At 40.3% G+C, this 24,033-nt stretch overlaps 5 protein-coding genes and 3 non-coding genes across 8 annotated transcripts; 5 read left to right on the forward strand and 3 right to left on the reverse strand. All coding sequences in view use genetic code 12, as the record gives it.

Annotated features, from left to right (window-relative positions):
- Window positions 1–1,187: 1,187 nt before the first annotated feature.
- Window positions 1,188–4,100, forward strand: RJT20DRAFT_94256 (uncharacterized protein; the record flags this gene model as incomplete). Its single annotated transcript, XM_064921523.1, has 4 exons — window positions 1,188–1,442; window positions 1,554–1,695; window positions 1,792–2,835; window positions 2,917–4,100. The coding sequence occupies 4 exons, from the start codon at window positions 1,188–1,190 to the stop codon at window positions 4,098–4,100; spliced, it is 2,625 nt and encodes an 874-aa protein (XP_064774779.1).
- A 1,506-nt stretch (window positions 4,101–5,606) lies between these two features.
- On the forward strand, window positions 5,607–7,490 carry RJT20DRAFT_144781 (bifunctional triglyceride lipase/lysophosphatidylethanolamine acyltransferase; the record flags this gene model as incomplete). Its single annotated transcript, XM_064918757.1, has 1 exon — window positions 5,607–7,490. One exon carries the CDS (start codon window positions 5,607–5,609, stop codon window positions 7,488–7,490), a length of 1,884 nt encoding a protein of 627 aa, XP_064774780.1.
- Window positions 7,491–7,597: 107 nt separating this feature from the next.
- Window positions 7,598–8,431, reverse strand: RJT20DRAFT_134018 (Elongator subunit; the record flags this gene model as incomplete). Its single annotated transcript, XM_064918268.1, has 1 exon — window positions 7,598–8,431. One exon carries the CDS (start codon window positions 8,429–8,431, stop codon window positions 7,598–7,600), a length of 834 nt encoding a protein of 277 aa, XP_064774781.1.
- A 421-nt stretch (window positions 8,432–8,852) lies between these two features.
- On the reverse strand, window positions 8,853–8,923 carry RJT20DRAFT_t71. Its single transcript has one exon. It is a non-coding gene; the product is annotated as a tRNA-Gly (tRNA).
- An 8-nt stretch (window positions 8,924–8,931) lies between these two features.
- RJT20DRAFT_t70 lies at window positions 8,932–9,003 on the reverse strand. Its single transcript has one exon. It is a non-coding gene; the product is annotated as a tRNA-Asp (tRNA).
- Window positions 9,004–11,658: 2,655 nt separating this feature from the next.
- Window positions 11,659–19,470, forward strand: RJT20DRAFT_93673 (Hyphally regulated cell wall protein N-terminal-domain-containing protein; the record flags this gene model as incomplete). The annotated part of the gene is made up of 2 exons (XM_064921495.1): window positions 11,659–12,739; window positions 13,811–19,470. 2 exons carry the CDS (start codon window positions 11,659–11,661, stop codon window positions 19,468–19,470), a joined length of 6,741 nt encoding a protein of 2,246 aa, XP_064774782.1.
- A 2,024-nt stretch (window positions 19,471–21,494) lies between these two features.
- RJT20DRAFT_t48 lies at window positions 21,495–21,566 on the forward strand. The gene has a single exon. It is a non-coding gene; the product is annotated as a tRNA-Gly (tRNA).
- A 480-nt stretch (window positions 21,567–22,046) lies between these two features.
- On the forward strand, window positions 22,047–23,681 carry RJT20DRAFT_1302 (tRNA adenylyltransferase; the record flags this gene model as incomplete). Its single annotated transcript, XM_064917683.1, has 1 exon — window positions 22,047–23,681. One exon carries the CDS (start codon window positions 22,047–22,049, stop codon window positions 23,679–23,681), a length of 1,635 nt encoding a protein of 544 aa, XP_064774783.1.
- Between the last annotated feature and the right edge of the window lie 352 nt (window positions 23,682–24,033).

Here is a 24,033-nt window from a genome sequence, read left to right on the forward strand (position 1 = left end):
TTGGGAAATCTGAAACTTCTCTTACCTGCGAGGAGACCCTTGAGTATAACTTTGAACTACGAAGTAGGCAACGACGGTACATGGATATTTGTCTATTTGATGGAGATATGTCTATTTTATGAACTTGGGTCTATGCCGAGGTGCTTATAAAACATGTAAATCATATTACCGTGTTCGTCAAATATGCCATAAATATGCAGCCTATTCCTTGCGTTTGACTATCTCCATATTGTTCTTTTACAGACACAGGTGTCAAATTCCCTAACCATACTTGCAAATTTTTTCCTCGCCATAATCCTCGCTATCCTCGGTATCCTCGCTGTTCTCGGTCCTCTTCCACTATTCTCTCCTATAAATGATCTCTCGCTATTTTCATTGTTTTCTTCCTCGCGCCTTGATATACTTCTCTCGCTATGTATTCTTTATTCTACCGCCTGATAATTTATGTCTCTATCTACTCTTTCCCAGTAGGTGAAAATAGCTCTAATGGTCGCTCTCTAACTTTCCGTTTTTTTCAACCATACCTACACAGAACAGACCATGGAGCTAGCACAGAGCATACCATGGTACTATGATTTTCCTTTCACTTTCACGTTTCCTATTCATTTTCACACTCAAATTACATATCCTCCTTCTCAAAAACAGCAAATTCAAAGAGTGAAAACAAAGACTATAATAACTCTTATCTTCAAACTCACACTCTCGTTTAGTCTCTCTCAAGAACATCATCATTCTCGCACTACCCCATTCCAAATTCCTCTTCCTCACTACAACCTCACATTCTCTTCCTTTACACCACTCCACTTCGCACCTGTCTCCCTCACTGGCCCTTCCACTCCCTAATCCTCCCTAATTCCTCCCCATTTTTTCTCGCCGCGACAACAAATAATATATAACAAATAAAAAATAAAAAATAATAAAGTATATAATTCTAGGCGAGGTGCACCGCGCGCTTATCTAAGCAGCGTGTCATTGTTTTTCTTGTCTCTCTTTACAGTACAGCCCAAATCGGGCTTTTATGGTTGTAAATTCGAAAAGGTGTTCTATTCTGTTTTTGTTCTGTTTCTTTTTGCAATAAACTTGTCCTTCTTCTTCTTCTTCCTCTTGATCTTCTTCTTGTCGCTGTGGCAGGTCGCAGCGAATCTCCGATTGAACTCAATTAATACCGCCAATCGCCAGAATTCGTGATGTCGGACAAGTTTGGAAGACACAAGTCAAATAGATGGGTGAAAGCATCTGTTCCTACCTACGGTGACGACTGGGGTAGCGAATACGACTACGAGGACGACTCCGACCAGGAACCTGACATCCCTTCAAGGAAAGTCACCCCACAAAGGTTCGAATTGCCAGAAACAACCGAAACAAGCTCTCCTTCAAGAATTGATCCACCGTCTCTTCCTAACTTGTCTCCACAACAACAATTCCTTAACCACCAATCACTGGTCCCTCTGCACGTTCTCAAAAGAGACTCGGCATTGACAGGCGAAGAACTGGATTCTCCTAGTTTCACTTCAGCAGTATCAAAACCAGAACCTGCCCAAATTACACCAAAGCCAGCGACAACATTCCAACCCAGTGAACACACCAAAAATCTCGTTCTCTCTATTGATAACTTCGACCATGCTCAGCTCGATTCTGATCTAGACTCAGACGACTCAGGTATACCTGACATAGTAGATGACACATATTTCGCTAGTGGAGATTTAGGAAGTGCTCGATCAAATGAAGGAACGGACTCTCTTGGTACCGATTCCCAAGTCTTTGACTTCACTCTGCAGCTTCAGAAGAAAGCTTTAACTCTTAGCATGAAGAAGAGCGGAGCAAACTCTACAAACATTGACTCCAATGACCCTCCAGTTGCTCACAATGTTAAACTAGTTAAAATTCAAAATAAGAATCAGGCGGACGACTTCTTTCCTCCAACTCCAACTTATAGCACTCATACTCGCCAACTGAGTAATACTTTCAGTACTCCAGATACTGCCAGATCAGATAGGAGCTTTCAATCCGATACGGATTCCATTCAGAAGGAGCCTGAAAACTTGAATTTGGCGGATGCATTCACTTCAAAGCAGAGAAACCTTTTGGAGGAAAATGTTGGACAAAGTGGGCTTGCAAGAGATAACACTATTAATGGAATGGGATCACAAGGGAAAGAAAACGAGCCAGATTTGGATAGGCCAATTTCATTTGATCCTAAAGCGAATAAAGAAAGTGAAAGTGGGGTCGCTCCGGCTCCTCTTGTGCTTTCTATTGATAAAAAAGAGTTTAATTACTCCGATGATTCAAGTGATGACGATTGGGGATATAATAGTCAACATAGTAGTAATGAAGATTTGGCAAATGACAAGCCAACTGATTCTGAGAAAGACTCATATTCTTTCGAAGAGAAGGGACTTTCTGTGAAGCCTAGCAATTCTCCAAATCTCAACAAGACCACTCCGATAAGAACAGATGCTTTGGACTCTCTCATAAGCGACTTGCATTCATCTTTGGATAAAGGAAGTAGTGACAAGGAAGCTTTCTTGCCACAGCTTGATTCTCATGATTTAGAGATGCCAGACTTCGAAAATACCTCATTTGGTCAATATGATGACGAGTTCTCTGGCCCCACCACACCTATAGCGCCATTGTCTATAGATGACGAAAAGAAGGGCCATGAAAGCTTTATAAATGATCAAAATATCAGAAAGAAATCAATTAGGAAACCTCCTCCACTTCGAAAAGACTTGGTTTCCGCTGACTACACCAACATAGCAGATGCAGTTAGTGGATACATTAATGAGAACGATAGTGATAGCACAAAGAACCTTAGTTCCATTAATGAATCACCTCGTCCCGATGACGTGGATTCTCCAAAAACAGTTTCTACCAACGATAATATTTCAACAAGCCAATTGTTTCCGGGTCGCGAAGAGGAGGAGCCTGTTAAGCCCTTTTCTCCTGCTGCAGGTGTAAATGATTTAAAGAGTCCAGAGTTACAGCCGGTTGTGTCTTCTGGATCACTCTCCACTGGTAGTATATCCATCGACCCAACACCTGTAGAAGACAATGTAAATACTGTCGAAGGAGATGAGAAAGATCTCAACAGAAGAGCTTCAACGATGAGCACAGCTACCTTCAACATGGGTGGCTGGACACCGAATACCAATGGATTCCGTGACCAATTCATCAGCGACAATGATAACGAATCTCACATAAATTTTGATCCTGATGATCTGGCATCTTCCAATTTTAATAAGTTTACGAAAGTCAGAACAGTTTCAGGAAGCACTGACGTATCCAACGGAAGCGACCAATCAATTCCAGAAACTATTGATGTTCCTTTGCCTAGAATTACAGAAGATCCTGATGACGGTAATGAAGGCAATGATACAACTCCAACGGATGGACAAACACTAGATTACTCTCCTACTAATCAGACAACAGATTCTATTTTCAAAGAACATCTGTATCCCCGTGCTGTGTTTAAAGAAGAGAAATTGACACCAGAAGGATCCAAAGAAAATTTGAATAAAACTCCGGACACACAGCGCCAAAGATATTCCAGTTTATTGGGTAGTAGTGATGATAAAAGATTGGCTTCTGATGCCTCTACGTTGGCGGTAGAAAAGGAATCGCTTAAGTCGGTACTATCACCAAGCTCCCCAGAATCGTCAAGGATTGAAGCTATAAGTGATACTACTGATGTGGCATCGGTAAGCAGTGTGGTTAAAAAGCCAAATAGTAGTGGAGGATCACAAAAATACCCTGTATCCAACTGGAAGGCAATTATGGCTCTTTCACAGCCGCAGGATAGGATAGCAGCTTTGAAGGATGCCCTTCGTAAGGAAGTAGAGTATGATTCAGGCTTACAGGCGTGGTTGCTGGAAACTTTAAAACTGTCACAAGTATCATCCAATATGCACATTGGAAGACTCGCATCGGAAGCATATCTGAATGCCCAACATAGTGAGCTCAGGAGGCATAATACCATTAGAAGCAAGGTTTCTATTGTAAAGGATAAAGTGGAGACTTCAGGATTACAGGCGTCCAGTTTCGGAAAGAGATTTTTCAGCAAGGGTAAGAAGCTTATGAAATCTACTACGGGAGAGAGTTGATAGAATTTTGACCCAAAGCTGATGAAGATTAGAGCAAAGAAGATCTTTATAGTCAACTGTTAATACAACGCAGGACACAGGAGGGTGTACTAAGTGATGTATGGAGTGCAGTAATTTTTTTTTTGTAGAAAGCGCAGTGTATTATTATCTCTCTAGCCATGCCATAATCTCCCTCTCTCTCTCTCTGTCTCTCTCTCTCTCTCTCTTCGGTCGCTTATCATTCTTTCGTGGTCGCATTTCCCTTGCATCCCACTTTGCTTCCCACTTTGCTTCCCTCTTTCCTTCCCTCGTTGCTTCCCTCTCTTCACCTCTTCACCTCTTCTTATCTTCGCAGCCATCGATGTCGCACCCAAATTCCTCCGGCCTGTATGTTGCAGCCATTAGCACGTGAAAGATCTTCTCCAGAAATTACCGTCATACATTACTCTTGTTACTATTACTACGGTCGCTGGCTAACAACGGAACAGTGGAGTAAATGTGAGAGGAGTCGATAAATGGAAAAGTGAGAGCATTTCACAGCATATGTTTTGTTTGTTTTGTTGGTGTTGTTGTGTGGGGTTTTGTAGTGTCTGGGAGAAAGCTTGGTTTTTATTTACTATTGTCCTTATTATTACTTCTTTTATCATTTTTTTATATTATAGTACTATAATATTATAATAGGTATACCGAATATTGTATTTTATTACTATATATTTCGTATTGGTTCTGTTGTTTCTTTGTTTCTAGGGACAAGCCGTTTTATAGCCTCTAATTTTGGCTGGAATAATTAGAGTGAGGTTGTTCTTATTAGCTTTACTTGCAACATCATTACACACACTGCTAGCGAGATACCTCGGTATTAATATAGTGATAATTCGTCTCAGGTGAATTCGGTTTCAATCGAAGTATTGGTGTTGCTGAGCTGCTGTATTCGTGTTTTTTTGTTAGCACAAGCTACCCACAGAGCATAGTTAACTATTTTGTTTCTTTCTGAAAAGGAACAGAAGGTTATAGTACAAACCGTGTACAACGCAAAGATAAGGGTTTTACGGTTAGATTATAGGCAGTTACAATTACATTTCCTTGCTTTTACTTGGCTTCCACACATTGAGTTAGACTTCTAGTGACACGCTTTAGGTTATTGAAAGATTGCTCTGTCAAGCATACTGTTACGCATACTGTTACGCATACTGTTACAAGACGCTAAACCCTTTCCTCGTTTGCATTTGAGATAGCATCACCATTAGCAATTTGACTTTGAATCTTGTGTGGTACTTTTTAGAGATATTCTTGGCCCTCTTAACGATTGAGCTTCGAAAGTTTGTGTTTGAGCTCACTTATTGAAGCATTTCACTGTGCTATTGTGCTATTGTGCTATTGTGATAGTGGTATCTGTACGCTATTCGGCATCGTCATTCTGCTCATCGCTATTTATCTATTCATGTCATTGATATTGGCCATATACCACATTGAATCTCCTAAATTATCGCCATCTATTTACTGATCATCACATATCCACTATTGACCATGTGTGACCGTCTTGTGGAACAATTTATCTTACCCATTCTCTCCTTCATCATCAACCATACTCCATCGTTCATCTGGGCGATTTTGGACTTCTTCACCGACATATGCTTCTTTTGGGTTAAGCGTATTTATCATTTCTACAACAGCAAAGACCCCTTGAAGGAATACTTGAAATACCTAAACAATGTCAATAGCTACAATAATTGGAAGAAAACTGTGGCGGAAATAGATAAACTTACCAATATGGATCTTTGGAGACAAAACTTCATTTCAAAGCACTATGATTACATTCTCATCAATGATAGAATAAAGCTCTTAAGAGAGGCGCGTCTCAACGAGAATTCCCAGTTAATAATGTCGTTGCTTCGTTCAGGTTTAATTCGTAACTTCGGTGGTATTGCTCAAAAGAGGTTGTACATTAAAGCATATGTGGGTACAAAGTTCAAAATAGAGGAATACATTGAGGAAGTCCTCAGTTGCCTCAACTACTTGAATGAGTCTATCAATAATGAGAAAGAAAACGAGGAGTTTATCATGAATGCCAAACAATTAAAACTCGACTTCTTTCACGACGCCAGGCAATCCTTTGGATGTACTGCTCTCTTACTTCAGGGTGGTTCCTTGTTCGGCTTATGTCATTTAGGAGTAGTCAAAGCTTTGTATTTCAAAGGTCTTCTTCCCCGAATCATAGGAGGAAGTGCTGTTGGAGCTGCAGTGGCATCTTTGGTTTGCACTCTCACCGACCAGGAACTTATTCCAATCTTAATCTCAATCGCAGATGTAATGAAGAACATCGATCGTCTCAACCACGACGTGGATGAAAGATATGGTAATGTCATCGAAAACGTCGTGAAAAAGGGATATTCACAAGATATTTTGATTTTTCTCAAATTTGTTAGAGATACTATTGGTGATTTGACCTTTGAAGAAGCATACCTTAAAACTGAAAAAGTCTTGAACATTGTTGTGCATCCCACTCATCAGTCTGTTCCATCATTATTGAACTACATAACAGCTCCGAATGTTATTATTTGGACAGCCATCTACGCTAGTATTGGTACTGGAGTTCTTTCAGACAACGTGCAGATATATGTCAAAGACTTCAACAACAATATCGTACCAAAAAACCCTGATATGAACATTACATTTTTGAAGCCACAGGATGTGAACTACCTGCAACAGTATTTCAATTACCCAAGTAAAAAGAAAGATGATTCGCATAGAGGAACGACTAAGTCTGAAAATGCACATCTAAAGGACGATTCCCCTTATACAAGATTAACAGAATTGTTCAATGTAAATCACTTTATCATTAGTTTGGCTCGTCCATACTTGGCACCACTTATCAGTAACGACCTCAAGCACTACCATTCCTATGGAAAAGTTCGCTATAATGATAACACCAGCACCAAGACCAAACTTTTGGATATTCATAGTGGAAGCAACGATACATCTAGAACTGCAGCGATTTTTGAGAAAACTCAGACGTACATTGTTGATGTCGAAAATTACACCAAAGATACAGGTTACAACTTAGTCAAGCACTTGAAGAACATAATTGGTTTGGAAATACAGCATCGGTTAGTAGTCATGAATAAGCTTGGACTCTTGAACGATGTAATGAAGCGTTTCTTCATCGACGAGAAGCCCTCTTCTTTGCAGGCATTGAGCAGCATTAGGGAAGTTACTATTGTCCCAGAGTTGAAGTATCTCGTGAAAGACTTTGGAAGGGTTTTTGATGTCCACAAGACTATGGAGAACATACCTTATTGGGTGTTGGTTGGAGAAAGGTCTGTCTGGCCACTATTTCCCCTTTTATGGACAAGATGTCTGATCGAATTTGCATTGGATGACTTGTATAATATACATAGAAAGAAAGGTTGACACACTTTTAGAGAATATTAGATATATAAGATCATTATTTATTAATTTCTATTATATTCATTTCGTAACTTTCTCCATGAGTCCTAATTTTACGAAGCTATAGGGCTTCATCTAAAGAATAGCCTAATATTAGAGTCCTTCGTGATGTGGTAAATATATTCCTTCTCATTGATTACTAATCTATCGACCACAGAATCGACTGGCAATGATCCTTTCGATATAGTTAAGCTTCCAGTTATGTCAGAAGCCCTTCCAGTCAGCAAGGGCAGTAGACTAATATTATAATGTGATCTGTGAAATAGCTTTACTAAGAAATCGGTAGTTTTGAATACTGGGTCTTGGGGTATACTTGAGTCTAAGTTAAAAGATTTGATATGATCCTTTGCACTTATTATGAAGAGTTGACGACAGAGTCTATTGACCTTAAGGATTTCGGCTAAAAGACCATCGCTCGTGAAGTCCGTAGCTTGTAGAAGAACCTCTGGAAGTTCTATGAATACCACTTTTTTTTTGTTATTGGATATTTTAAGCTTCTTGGTGATGTCGTCAAACATTTTAGATATCTCTTTCTTAGAAGAGGTTGTGTCCTTGATGTTCTCTGTGAATAACTGAGAGAAGTAGTCAATAAATGTGAACCCTGGAGAATGAGTAAGATCTAAACCGTTCTTTTTGCAATTCTTGACGTAATAGTCCAAAGGATGCAAAAATGAAACAAATTCCACTTCTGAGCGGTTTCGTATCTTCTGGTTGAGATCGTTATTGACCAATGCTGCTGTCCCCTGCAATGCGTTTTCTATCAACGAATTAATCAACCATTGTGGAGAAGTACCTTGTACATAGGTTATTGTAGAAAGTAAGCTAGATTCCGAACTTAGAATAGCATCAGAAAGCAATGAATTATCCTTAAAAATCGTTAGATCTTGGTTCTGACCAGTGGACATAGTTATTAGTTGACTTTTCCTTATGGTATACTGATTAACAGTGCCTTGTTACGCCGTGAAGACATCGAATATTTGGCAAAATAAGAAATGTTCGTCCTGTATATAATATATGAATAGATGCAAAATTCTTGAAAGCTATGGCAAGAGAAGGTGTCAGTAACGTAACGAAGACAAGGGGTATAAGTTGTTCTTCTTTGATGATGAATGCAGATAAGACAAAGAAGTGACCGGTGTTGTGTAATTTCAGAGCTTCAAAAATTATGGATTTGTCCCTGTTTATTTGGCTATGGTATGGAAAGTCGAAAATTAAAATGAAAGTAAGCCTTGATCTTATTTTGATTTGCTAGACTGAAAAGAAGCCAAAATCTTCACAAAGTAGACGACCAGTATTGCTTAGACTTTAACCTGGTGCAAAAAACAATGCGCAAGCCCGGAATCGAACCGGGGGCCCAACGATGGCAACGTTGGATTTTACCACTAAACCACTTGCGCAATCAAATCTCCGCGACGGGGAATTGAACCCCGGTCTACCACGCGACAAGCGGTAATTCTAGCCACTAAACTATCACGGATTTTTATTGATGAGATAAGCTCTTTAAGCATGAAGAGGTATTTTATCACGTGAAAATCAGTGGCAAAAAAAAAAGGTACTGTCCCTCGGAAAAAAAAAAAAGTACTGTCCTATGGTACACTTGTCAATTTTAACAATACAGAGAAGATTAGCATTGTCCTTGCATAAAGATGACACGCTTTACAAAGAGATTTAACCACACTACCAATTAAAAAATTAATAAAAAACTGCACCACAACATTGTTATCAGTATAACCCTTCTAAAAATAGGCTTTAAACGCTGACTAACTCGTAATCAGGAACTCCATCTTCTTCTTATATGATGAAAAAAAGCCCAAAGAGTTTGAGTAGAGAATCCTTAGTGGCTTTGACTATACTGAGCACTTTCACGCTGTCTTTTGTCCTCTCTTTCTAGCTCATCTGGTCAGCTAGAAATAAAACGATATCATCCTTGTCTTTACGCAAAAGGAAAGCGAAAACGATGCACCTCATCTTCGCAAACGAAACAAAAAGAAAGAAACATAAACGCCAAAAGCAAAGCTGAAGGCTCAAAAATACTAAGCGAGTTATGACGTGAAAGAGAAGGCTCCCTAAGGGGAATCAAAAATCTGCGCAGCGACATTATTGCACAGAAAATAAAGGACACCTCATATAGGTTTGTATCCATCGCAATGTTTGAATTGGACTCAAATAATAATAGGATGGAGACAGCCTCACAACCCTACGAGGCGAATTCGCTTACTGGTACGCCAAAGCCTGGCGACTTGAACTTCAAAATACTGGAAACGAAACAATTCCTCGAAGTTTTCAGTGTAGGTCTGCTTAAATTTTTACTTCCAACCTACTACAGCCCTTCTGTAGATGACTGCATTCACATGATTGGATACCATACTACAGATTCCGCTCATATTCTTGGACGATACGACAACTTCCCGTATCTACTTATCTCTACATATTATGCATTGCTACCACTTGCCTAAACTACAAAGTCCGCAATAATAAATTTTATTGCTAGCTTCAAGATACTGCCCTTTTTAGCATTCAGGGCTTTGCAAAGAACATAAAGTGTTCATTAAAGGGACTTAACCTACAAGAGTCACGTAAATACTACCATAGTTATCAGTTCATGAGTGACACTTGCGAAGAAAAATAAAATATTTTTCCCTTCCCTTTCTTTTTGTCAATATTTTCAGATCCTCGGCATTTGAAAACTTGAAGTTTACGCCTTTAGGGAAGATTTTGCAGCATTTTTTTGCCAAGACGCCGCTGTCATTTTCGTTTCCTGTGAATTTCTTCAATGAGATGTTCTATTAATGCACGACTACAAACGATCAATTGTCATCGACCCTGCATATATATGGACCCATTATTGAATGAAGATGTTCAAGTTCGGAATTAGTTGGTGGCCAAGCTTATCCACATCTGGCGAGATTCTAATCCCAGAAGATTATGCATGTAGAGTTACGAGAAAATGAAGACATTCTTGTATGTTTGAACGTCACATTACTCATCGTAATTCAAAATTTCCTTTCCTATTATATACTCATGGAGGACACCATCTGGATTTCATGTTGTTGTCAACTGTTATCAAAGCAAAAGATACCTTGATTGAATTGGGTTGAATTAGAAATGGTTCTTAATTCAATCTGTTTAGTACATGTAAACTTCACTAGGTCGACATTTGCTAATTCGCTGTGAAATTTTTCTAGAAAGATAGCAAGGAGGGTATCCTTTTCAGATGGACTCTTCCTCGACCTCTTCCATGAGATTATTTTCCGATTTTTCCGGATAAAAATGTCATAATCGGGGTTTTGTTGTTATGATTTATTTCAAGGGATCAGACGATATCTTAAAAATAATTTTCGGGGACGTACTTCGCTTGACATAATATTATCTAGATCGTTGATACGTATTCTGAGATCTGATGTATGGTAAAGAATACGCTTCGACTTATAGCAAATTCGAAGCAATGTGATGTCAAGTTATCATAAACCAATCTCTGTGGGTACTTCTTCAGCGATATCAGAAATAATCTCAGCTACCGCTCACTTGAAGGAAAATTTCTCCAATTTTTTCACAATGACAATGTGATCAATCGCCACAAAGTATCTACGAATGTAAAAAAGAAGTATGTAACAGGTATATTGAGATGCAAGACATGCTACTCTCTTTGACATTACATCTAACTCTTCACCTTCAGTCTTTCCCTTGGTTGAGGTTTTGAAAATTCCGAACAAAGTAGGTGCAAAATATGATCTGCATCTTACTGCAAAATTTTTTGAGAAACAAGGCTCAATCAGTAGATCTAAATGACAGAGATATAAAATCTTTTATTTTTTTCAAGTTGAGTGAGTTGGCCCATAAGATATAAGCTGATCGTTTCAATAACCATGAAAAGGACAAGAGGTGCACAAAAAAAATGGTTTATACTGCTCTGCAATTTTGAAATGAGGCTCATACTAGTAGATCTTAATGACGGAAATGCAAAAAACACAATTCATCAGATCCAATAATTGGCCCATCACGGATGTATCAGCATAAGTTCAACATGTTGCAATCATCTCTTCAGCATAATTGGAAAGATATAAATATATATGACATTTACCTGGAAATACAAAGCATGGGATTATTTTAGGCATCAATCAATATCAATACAATGAAATTGTCAATCATACTGGCAATATCTTCATTGCTCCTTCTGTCGTCGGCTCTTGCTGATGTGGTTATTAGCCAAAACACAATCAATGATGCCGTTAATACAAACCTCAATGATAACTTAATCGTTAATAAGGGAGTATTTTATTCTCTTGATAATGGATTAACACACTACTTCTATGGAAATGTTCAAGTTGATGGAAGTCTTTATATTACAAATAGAAACGTACAAACTGGTATGACTGCTAGTACTGTTGGTTCTTCAAATGTTATCGTCAATAACGGATGGATCGTTTTGAATGACGGAAACGCCACTTCGGATACCACTTTCAACTGGAATGGTAACTCAGTCACGAACAATGGTATGTGGTGGCTCGCGGGACCAGGTCAAACTGGTGGCACCACAATGAACATTCAACCGCTGGGCACTGTTGTTAATACTGGTACTATAATCTTTTATCAATACTTCACGAGGCTGGGCGGAACATCTCACGTCGGAGCAGACGATCATACATTTACAAATAATGGTACTGTCTGTATTTTTCAAGATGTTTTCTATCAAACATCCAAAGTGATAGGTAATGGGTGTTTTGATGTGGGACTCAATTCAGATTTCTGGGTAACTAATGATAATACAAGGCCAATGCTGGAAGGACAACTTGTTTACCTTAGTACCAACTCCTCCAGTATTAGAATAGATACGTATCCTCCAAATATTCCTATTCATATTGCTGGGTGGGGTAATAACAACGTCATCGGATTTAATGCGGCCATCACTAGTTTTACCTACGATGGCAATAATTTGAATGTTGTTTATGGCAGCTATCACTATACGATTGTGATCGGTCCAGGTTATGATCCTTCTTTAATGAAAATTGGTAGTGCTGTTTTCGGTAGTGGAGTTGGCACTATTGCCAATGCTGGTCTCTTGTACTCCGGCCCACCACCACAAACTGGTAGGCCAGTACAATGTAACTTATGTCCTCCACCACCTCCTGCTCCTGTCGATACCTCCGTGCCAAATGAAACCACAACTGTCACATCATCTTGGACTGAGACTTTCACTACTACTCAGACTATTAGTGATACGATGGGAGGAACTGATACTGTTCTCATCGAAGTCCCCATTAGCTCTTCTTCATTCGCAAGTGGCTACACAAACAGCACTACTTCTTCTGAATTTGTATCCTCTTCTGAAGTTGCTTCTTCTTCTGAAGTTATTTCTTCATCTGAAGCTGATTCTTCGTCTGAAGCTGTTTCTTCTTCTGAAGCTGTTTCTTCGTCCGAAGTTGTTTCTTCGTCTGAAGTTATTTCTTCGTCTGAAGTTGCTTCTTCTTCTGAAGTTATTTCTTCGTCTGAAGCTGCTTCTTCTTCTGAAGCTGTTTCTTCGTCTGAAGTTGTTTCTTCTTCTGAAATTGCTTCTTCGTCTGAAGTTGCTTCTTCTTCTGAAATTGCTTCTTCGACTGAAATTATTTCTTCGTCTGAAGCTGTTTCTTCGTCTGAAGCTGTTTCTTCTTCTGAAGCTGTTTCTTCGTCCGAAGTTGTTTCTTCGTCTGAAGTTATTTCTTCGTCTGAAGTTGCTTCTTCTTCTGAAGTTATTTCTTCGTCTGAAGCTGCTTCTTCTTCTGAAGCTGTTTCTTCGTCTGAAGTTGTTTCTTCTTCTGAAATTGCTTCTTCGTCTGAAGTTGCTTCTTCTTCTGAAATTGCTTCTTCGACTGAAATTATTTCTTCGTCTGAAGCTGTTTCTTCGTCTGAAGCTGTTTCTTCGACTGAAGTTGCTTCTTCTTCTGAAGTTATTTCTTCGTCTGAAGTTGCTTCTTCTTCTGAAGTTATTTCTTCGTCTGAAGCTGCTTCTTCTTCTGAAGCTGTTTCTTCTTCTGAAGCTGTTTCTTCTTCTGAAGCTGTTTCTTCTTCTGAAGTTGTTTCTTCTTCTGAAGCTGTTTCTTCGTCTGAAGTTATTTCTTCGTCTGAAGTTGCTTCTTCTTCTGAAGTTATTTCTTCGTCTGAAGCTGCTTCTTCTTCTGAAGCTGTTTCTTCGTCTGAAGTTGTTTCTTCGTCTGAAGCTGTTTCTTCGTCTCAAGTTGCTTCTTCTTCTGAAGCTGTTTCTTCGTCTGAAGCTGTCTCTTCTTCTGACGTTGCTTCTTCTTCTAAAGCTGTTTCTTCATCTGAAATTGCTACTTCTTCTGAAGTTCTTTCGACGTTCTCGTCCACCCCAGTAGCAACTGAGTACACCACTACTTTCGTCACCACCAACGATGATGGTTCCGTTTCTACTGAGACTGGAGATGTTCTCATTTCTACTGACTCTGCTGGTAGCTGGTTCACCACCACTTCTTTGATCACTGGTCCACAACCAACTGAGTACACCACTACTTTCGTCACCACCAACGATGATGGTTCTGTATCTACTGAGACTGGAGATGTTCTCATTTCTACTGACTCTGCTGGTAGCTGGTTCACCACCACTTCTTTGATCACTGGTCCACAACCAACTGAGTACACAACCACCTTTGTTACTACTAACTCTGATGGTTCTGTATCTACTGAGACTGGAGATGTTCTCATTTCTACTGACTCTGCTGGTAACTGGTTCACCACCACTTCTTTGATCACTGGTCCACAACCAACTGAGTACACAACCACCTTTGTTACTACTAACTCTGATGGTTCCGTTTCTACTGAGACTGGAGATGTTCTCATTTCTACTGACTCTGTCGGTAACTGGTTCACCACCACTTCTTTGATCACTGGTCCACAACCAACTGAGTACACAACCACCTTTGTTACTACTAACTCTGATGGTTCTGTATCTACTGAGACTGGAGATGTTCTCATTTCTACTGACTCTGCCGGTAACTGGTTCACCACCACTTCTTTGATCACTGGTCCACAACCAACTGAGTACACCACTACTTTCGTCACCACCAACGATGATGGTTCCGTTTCTACTGAGACTGGAGATGTTCTCATTTCTACTGACTCTGCCGGTAACTGGTTCACCACCACTTCTTTGATCACTGGTCCACAACCAACTGAGTACACAACCACCTTTGTTACTACTAACGATGATGGTTCCGTTTCTACTGAGACTGGAGATGTTCTCATTTCTACTGACTCTGCTGGTAGCTGGTTCACCACCACTTCTTTGATCACTGGTCCACAACCAACTGAGTACACCACCACCTTTGTTACTACTAACTCTGATGGTTCTGTATCTACTGAGACTGGAGATGTTCTCATTTCTACTGACTCTGCCGGTAACTGGTTCACCACCACTTCTTTGATCACTGGTCCACAACCAACTGAGTACACCACTACTTTCGTCACCACCAACGATGATGGTTCCGTTTCTACTGAGACTGGAGATGTTCTCATTTCTACTGACTCTGCTGGTAGCTGGTTCACCACCACTTCTTTGATCACTGGTCCACAACCAACTGAGTACACAACCACCTTTGTTACTACTAACGATGATGGTTCCGTTTCTACTGAGACTGGAGATGTTCTCATTTCTACTGACTCTGCTGGTAGCTGGTTCACCACCACTTCTTTGATCACTGGTCCACAACCAACTGAGTACACAACCACCTTTGTTACTACTAACGATGATGGTTCTGTATCTACTGAGACTGGAGATGTTCTCATTTCTACTGACTCTGCCGGTAACTGGTTCACCACCACTTCTTTGATCACTGGTCCACAACCAACTGAGTACACCACTACTTTCGTCACCACCAACGATGATGGTTCCGTTTCTACTGAGACTGGAGATGTTCTCATTTCTACTGACTCTGCTGGTAACTGGTTCACCACCACTTCTTTGATCACTGGTCCACAACCAACTGAGTACACCACTACTTTCGTCACCACCAACGATGATGGTTCCGTTTCTACTGAGACTGGAGATGTTCTCATTTCTACTGACTCTGCCGGTAACTGGTTCACCACCACTTCTTTGATCACTGGTCCACAACCAACTGAGTACACCACTACTTTCGTCACCACCAACGATGATGGTTCCGTTTCTACTGAGACTGGAGATGTTCTCATTTCTACTGACTCTGCTGGTAGCTGGTTCACCACCACTTCTTTGATCACTGGTCCACAACCAACTGAGTACACCACCACCTTTGTTACTACTAACTCTGATGGTTCTGTTTCTACTGAGACTGGAGATGTTCTCATTTCTACTGACTCTGCCGGTAACTGGTTCACCACCACTTCTTTGATCACTGGTCCACAACCAACTGAGTACACCACTACTTTCGTCACCACCAACGATGATGGTTCCGTTTCTACTGAGACTGGAGATGTTCTCATTTCTACTGACTCTGCTGGTAGCTGGTTCACCACCACTTCTTTGATCACTGGTCCACAACCAACTGAGTACACCACTACTTTCGTCACCACCAACGATGATGGTTCCGTTTCTACTGAGACTGGAGATGTTCTCATTTCTACTGACTCTGCTGGTAGCTGGTTCACCACCACTTCTTTGATCACTGGTCCACAACCAACTGAGTACACAACCACCTTTGTTACTACTAACTCTGATGGTTCCGTTTCTACTGAGACTGGAGATGTTCTCATTTCTACTGACTCTGCCGGTAACTGGTTCACCACCACTTCTTTGATCACTGGTCCACAACCAACTGAGTACATCACTACTTTCGTCACCACCAACGATGATGGTTCTGTATCTACTGAGACTGGAGATGTTCTCATTTCTACTGACTCTGCTGGTAACTGGTTCACCACCACTTCTTTGATCACTGGTCCACAACCAACTGAGTACACAACCACCTTTGTTACTACTAACGATGATGGTTCTGTATCTACTGAGACTGGAGATGTTCTCATTTCTACTGACTCTGCTGGTAACTGGTTCACCACCACTTCTTTGATCACTGGTCCACAACCAACTGAGTACACAACCACCTTTGTTACTACTAACGATGATGGTTCCGTTTCTACTGAGACTGGAGATGTTCTCATTTCTACTGACTCTGCTGGTAGCTGGTTCACCACCACTTCTTTGATCACTGGTCCACAACCAACTGAGTACACCACCACCTTTGTTACTACTAACTCTGATGGTTCTGTTTCTACTGAGACTGGAGATGTTCTCATTTCTACTGACTCTGCTGGTAACTGGTTCACCACCACTTCTTTGATCACTGGTCCACAACCAACTGAGTACACCACCACCTTTGTTACTACTAACTCTGATGGTTCTGTTTCTACTGAGACTGGAGATGTTCTCATTTCTACTGACTCTGCTGGTAACTGGTTCACCACCACTTCTTTGATCACTGGTCCACAACCAACTGAGTACACAACCACCTTTGTTACTACTAACGATGATGGTTCCGTTTCTACTGAGACTGGAGATGTTCTCATTTCTACTGACTCTGCTGGTAGCTGGTTTACCACCACTTCTTTGATCACTGGTCCACAACCAACTGAGTACACCACTACTTTCGTCACCACCAACGATGATGGTTCTGTATCTACTGAGACTGGAGATGTTCTCATTTCTACTGACTCTGCTGGTAGCTGGTTCACCACCACTTCTTTGATCACTGGTCCACAACCAACTGAGTACACAACCACCTTTGTTACTACTAACGATGATGGTTCCGTTTCTACTGAGACTGGAGATGTTCTCATTTCTACTGACTCTGCCGGTAACTGGTTCACCACCACTTCTTTGATCACTGGTCCACAGCCAACTGAGTACACAACCACCTTTGTTACTACTAACGATGATGGTTCTGTATCTACTGAGACTGGAGATGTTCTCATTTCTACTGACTCTGCTGGTAACTGGTTCACCACCACTTCTTTGATCACTGGTCCACAACCAACTGAGTACACAACCACCTTTGTTACTACTAACGATGATGGTTCCGTTTCTACTGTGACTGGAGATGTTCTCATTTCTACTGACTCTGCCGGTAACTGGTTCACCACCACTTCTTTGATCACTGGTCCACAGCCAACTGAGTACACAACCACCTTTGTTACTACTAACGATGATGGTTCTGTATCTACTGAGACTGGAGATGTTCTCATTTCTACTGACTCTGCTGGTAACTGGTTCACCACCACTTCTTTGATCACTGGTCCACAACCAACTGAGTACACAACCACCTTTGTTACTACTAACGATGATGGTTCCGTTTCTACTGAGACTGGAGATGTTCTCATTTCTACTGACTCTGCTGGTAGCTGGTTCACCACCACTTCTTTGATCACTGGTCCACAACCAACTGAGTACACCACCACCTTTGTTACTACTAACGATGATGGTTCTATCGAAACTGATAGTGGAGTTGTTCTCATTTCTACTGACTCTGCTGGTAACTGGTTCACCACCACTTCTTTGATCACTGGTCCACAACCAACTGAGTACACAACCACCTTTGTTACTACTAACGATGATGGTTCCGTTTCTACTGAGACTGGAGATGTTCTCATTTCTACTGACTCTGCCGGTAACTGGTTCACCACCACTTCTTTGATCACTGGTCCACAGCCAACTGAGTACACAACCACCTTTGTTACTACTAACGATGATGGTTCTGTATCTACTGAGACTGGAGATGTTCTCATTTCTACTGACTCTGCTGGTAACTGGTTCACCACCACTTCTTTGATCACTGGTCCACAACCAACTGAGTACACAACCACCTTTGTTACTACTAACGATGATGGTTCCGTTTCTACTGAGACTGGAGATGTTCTCATTTCTACTGACTCTGCTGGTAGCTGGTTCACCACCACTTCTTTGATCACTGGTCCACAACCAACTGAGTACACCACCACCTTTGTTACTACTAACGATGATGGTTCTATCGAAACTGATAGTGGAGTTGTTGTTGTGTCTACTGACTCAGACGGAAACTTGTTCACTACAACCTCTTTGTTCCCTAACGAGAAGACAATCGGTCCAGACCCAACTGAATACACCACCACCTTTGTTACTACTAACGATGATGGTTCTATCGAAACTGATAGTGGAGTTGTTGTTGTGTCTACTGACTCAGACGGAAACTTGTTCACTACAACCTCTTTGTTCCCTAACGAGAAGACAATCGGTCCAGACCCAACTGAATACACCACCACCTTTGTTACTACTAACGATGATGGTTCTGTTTCTACGGCTCTTGGTGGTGTTGTTGTTACCACGAATTCAGAGGGTAACTTGCAGACAACCACATCGGTCATTGAAGATCCTAAGACCATTTGCTTTAAGGGTTCAAACTGTATTACTGTTACTGAGAAGTTTACCACCACTGTAACAGAAGCAGTGACATCAAATACTGCTGCTTCAACTGACAGTGGTGCCTCTGGCTCTGACTCTGATGCTGGTTCTGCTCCAGCTAATGGTGCTGCCTCTGACTCTGATGCTGGTTCTGCTCCAGCTAATGGTGCTGCCTCTGGCTCTGGCTCCGACTCTGGCTCTGATGCTGGCTCTGCTCCAGCTAATGGTGCTGCCTCTGACTCTGATGCTGGTTCTGCTCCAGCTAATGGTGCTGCCTCTGGCTCTGGCTCCGACTCTGGCTCTGATGCTGGCTCTGCTCCAGCTAATGGTGCTGCCTCTGACTCTGATGCTGGTTCTGCTCCAGCTAATGGTGCAGCCTCTGGCTCTGGCTCTGGCTCTGGCTCTGGCTCTGGCTCTGGCCCTGATGCTGGTTCGGATTCTGGATCCTCGTCCACTGTCCAAACATATGAAGGTTCTTCCAATACCTTGATTCCAGTAAGTCTGTTGCACTTCGCTGTCATTTGTTTGACTTTGCTTTTCATTTGATACATCTCGATTTTTGCTATTGTTCTAGGTCGACAGATCGGACAACGATCAACTTATTTATTTTCTTGTGATGCTCTTCTATTTTCGTTCTCATGCCACTACTATACTTGCTAACTTTAGATTTTATGAATTATTTAATACACATACGAACTGAAATCTTCGTACAACTTTCTGTAACCTTTTAGATATATTTGTTTCAAAAATCCAAGAAGTATTCCAGAACATAAAAACACATATTCCACTTTAAGTTCGTAAACATGATTGAACCCACCTAGGTCTCTTTCCATACGCGTGTGTAACTTGTGGCATGGAAATCTAAGATATCTACATCCATGTGTATATCCTTGTGATGGCAATACAGTTACCGCGTTTATATATACCTATGGTCGCCTCGAAAGCATTTGTTTTTCTGCACAAACGTTCAGGTTGCATTCATTTCATTCGATACCTTTAAACATTGGCATGCACGTAATTCTCCCATTATCAATCTATAATACTACCAGGCAATTATCTATGTCCATAATTTGCAAAATCAGAATCAACGAAATAATCAACCATTTTGAGAAGCATACAGAGATCTCTCTTCACACTTCGTTGGTGAACACTTAATTACAGCCCGAAGAGTTATCATGATTAAGTTGGGTTTTTTTAGCTTGTCGACGATACTGGAGGTTGCAAATCGTTGTGCAGTCCTGACCAGTACCTTGTATATGTGGCTTATAATACATATTTCTCTATTTGACACATTTATTCGATCATAGTATAAGGAAATAGGTTATGCGTTTAATCAGATAAATTATTTGCGGCGTGGCTAATAAGAACATGGCGTAGTTAAGGGCACAATATTTGTCTTTATTCTTTCAGGAAAGATTTAAATAGAGAGATAAAAGTTGAACTCAACTTGTGCTGCAAATTGAAATGCGACAATGCAAAGAGGAAAGGGCACGATAACCCATATTGTCTTGTGGGATTAGATTTCGGAATCAAGAAGCTTTTAACAAGGTTTCAGCTAGCGAGTGGTTGACTTTAGGTGCTGACTTTGCCAATGACTACTATTCGAAAGTGCCAACTCAGAGAGGGATTAAATTTATTCTACCATCTCTTGCATCAGAAGATGGATTTGATTTCTTGAACTGTGTATGGACTGGAATTAACCTGAATGTTATTTGCAACACTATTAGGACTATGCCGTTTAAAGCAAATACCCTTCAACACTTGAATCTCAACTTAGAAGGGAACCATACTGGAACTTAAATTCACAAATTTTTTTGTACTATGAACTGTTACAGGTTATGATGAACAAAATGACTAGGTAGTTTCTGAAGGTATCCGTTCAATTTTTAAGGAGCATTGGCCAATTTTGCAATTTTAATTATACAACGTACAAAGAAGAGATACATAGGCACATCAATATTCAATATTGCTGGTATTAATGGTAACAATGCCTCCAATGTTATCATCTCTACACCTCATCGCGTGAGAGTACACGACATGGTAAAGATTGGCGTCAAAAGAAAGAAATGACTAGAAAATATACTTCGATAATAACTTGTAGATCTAAAAATATGACAGTCAAAATAAAAAAATAAAAAAATGAATTTGATAGAATTTGTCAAAAAAATGTCGAAGAAGACATATAGTAGATTTCAAGATTTAGCTTGGTTTAACAAGGAAAAGAATAATTAAGAATTGGAGGTAAATGAGTGCCGTAGCTGCTGTAATCTCGCTCCAATTCCAAGGAAGTGTCCCTACAAGTCTGACGTATTTGGCGCCTTAATCTATAGCTTAATCCATTTAACTGGAGATAGACTAGTAAAAGCATCCCACTTTTAAAGCTGCTGCAATCTCCTAAACATCATTGCCGCGACACACTTTTTTAAGGTGGATGTATATTCCTATAAATTACTTATTGGGTAATTTTTTTTTTTGAAGGGGTGTTTTTTTGAAGATCGGGTAATGACACTGCATATAAATTTAAATCTACAGCGGTCGTCAATGAAAATGAACTTTTGGAACACAAGAACGGGCGGTTGGTGTAGTGGTTAACATATTTGCCTTCCAAGCAGGTGACACGGGTTCGATTCCCGTACCGCTCATTTACTTTTTTCGTTTTTGCAATGTCTAACTACTCTTCTCTTCCTTTCACCTTTTTCCCATATTTCCATTGACTTAGTTCGTCGTAGCCTCTGCCTATTACTGGGTGCAGCATTAGCTGTGAAAAATCTCACTACCAAAATTTTGTTCTCAGAAAATTTGTTAGGTGAATTTTTCGTGGTACTTAAGTGAGAATGCAGTCAGTCATAGTGAAGGGTGTAAAGTAATGGATACATGTCGATGAGCGTTTTGTTTATTAGTATCTTTGTCATATGTTGGGAACGGTATTTAGAATATCTACAAGTACCACAATATCGAATTTGAGACAGCCAATTGCATTTTTCAGAAATATAAATAGCGTTTGCAGAAGCTCGTTAGATAGTCCTATAAGTCATAGAGAGTTTTCTCCTAGTAGTCGAACAATAAATTACAGAAATAAAGAAAGTAAAAGATTGTTATTCACATTCAGCCAGAAGTCGCCAATGAAAAGAGAAGTCAAATCATCTATCGTTCTCACGGAATTGGAGTCAAAGATCCAAAAGGTTCTAGTAGAATACTGTGATTTCTACAATTCACAAGATGGAATCAACGAAGACCAGTTCTTGGAGTTACGAATCACAGGCGGTTGGGTCAGAGACAAACTTTTGGGAATTGAAAGTAATGACATAGATATCGCAATTAACCATCTCACTGGGGAGGACTTTGCAAGCAATTTGCATGACTACTTGAAAGAACACAACCCAGAGCTTCATCTTAAAGCGATTCATACTATCAAGAAGAATCCTGAGAAATCCAAGCATTTAGAGACTTGCACAACTAAGCTATTTGGTATTGACATAGACTTCGTCAATTTGAGATCTGAAGAATATACAGACTCAAGTAGAGTACCAATAATTAAGTTTGGTTCTCCTTTGGATGATGCACTTCGAAGAGATGCCACATTGAATTCATTATTCTTCAACTTGAACAAAAATACTATTGAAGATTTCACAGGAAAAGGAATGGACGATTTGAAGAATGGAGTCCTAAGAACACCTTTAGAACCGCTTCAAACTTTCTTAGACGATCCTTTAAGAGTTCTTCGTCTCATCCGATTTGCGAGCAGGTTCGACTTCTTGGTTGAAGCTGAGACTCTCGCGGCTATGAAGAACTCCGAATTGAAGAAAGCATTAACCTCTAAAATTAGTAGAGAAAGAGTAGATATAGAGCTTCAGAAAATCTTCACGAGCAGAAATCCTAGTTACGGATTACAGCTCATGAACTACGCAGAATTATTTCCAAGCATCTTTGATTCCAGGGAACTTTTGAAGGAGGGAATCAAAGGATTGGAAGATGAAGTTGATATTGCTACACAGCATATCGGGAAGCAAGTTGCTGTGGCCACAACTATCTTTCCGATTTTCCGCAACATTGTTGAAACTGAATTAGCTAGAGACAGTAAGTTCAGCCAATTGCTTACTACTATTGGGCAAAGCCACGATTTCCTTAACACTTTCTGGCTTTCTATTATATTATTTCCTTTCAGAGGATTGAATGAAAGCCGTGGTCAGAAGGTACCAGTGGTTAAGCAATTAATGAGGTTTGGCTTAAAGTCAAAAAAATCCGATATCGATATTGTTGGAGCAGTTACTACAGAGTACGTCACATCCAGAGATGTTTTAGAGAAGATGCTTGATGATCCTCATTCGGTAAAGAGATCCGAGTTGGGATTGTATTTAAGGAAATTCCCTGGCTTCTCTTCTGTGAATATCTTATTCAACTGTATCATAGACATTACAAGACCTTATATCGAACTGGGTCTTCCAACCTTGCACCCCAACCCACTTATACCCGACGAGCTACTCAGAAAAGCTTCAGTACGCCTGTTGGTGAAGGAGACCATTACAAAATATGAATTACTTTTGAATGCAGTTGATGCCCAAGGTTTGAGCGAGGCACATAAAATCAGGCCAATCGTCGATGGAACCACTTTGAGCAAGACCTTTGATAGAAAGCCAGGACCTTGGATCAAATTGGTAACCGACGAGATTATTGTCTGGCAGCTTGATAACCCTAGCAAGAGCAATGAAGAGTGTCTCGCGTACGTTACGGAGATTCTCCCGAAATATGTGAAGTGATTACGAATGGCGAGCATTAGCAATAGATAAGGAAAGCTTATAGAGAAACTATTGTTTAGGGCTGGGTATTGAGAGATCATGCTTAAATATGTCATAACCAAAATATTCAATCGACTACACCAAGATGAATGCAAATGCCATTTTAACATACTACAAATTCCATGTAAGCCTGATATTCGTTTATCCAACCCAACTTTTCATCACCTCGCATATATTTCGATTGCCTAGCGAGACTTCTCGTTAAAATCGTGTGGGCACGGCGGAAACAAATAGCGAGACAAAAATAGTGAGGACATTTCACTGAGAGACTGGTGTTAATGATAATACTTCTTCATATACCACTGATATTTTC

This window comes from Scheffersomyces xylosifermentans, assembly GCF_036884685.1.
Source record: "Scheffersomyces xylosifermentans strain CBS 12540 chromosome Unknown RJT20scaffold_3, whole genome shotgun sequence".
Taxonomy (NCBI): Eukaryota; Fungi; Ascomycota; class Pichiomycetes; order Serinales; family Debaryomycetaceae; genus Scheffersomyces; species Scheffersomyces xylosifermentans.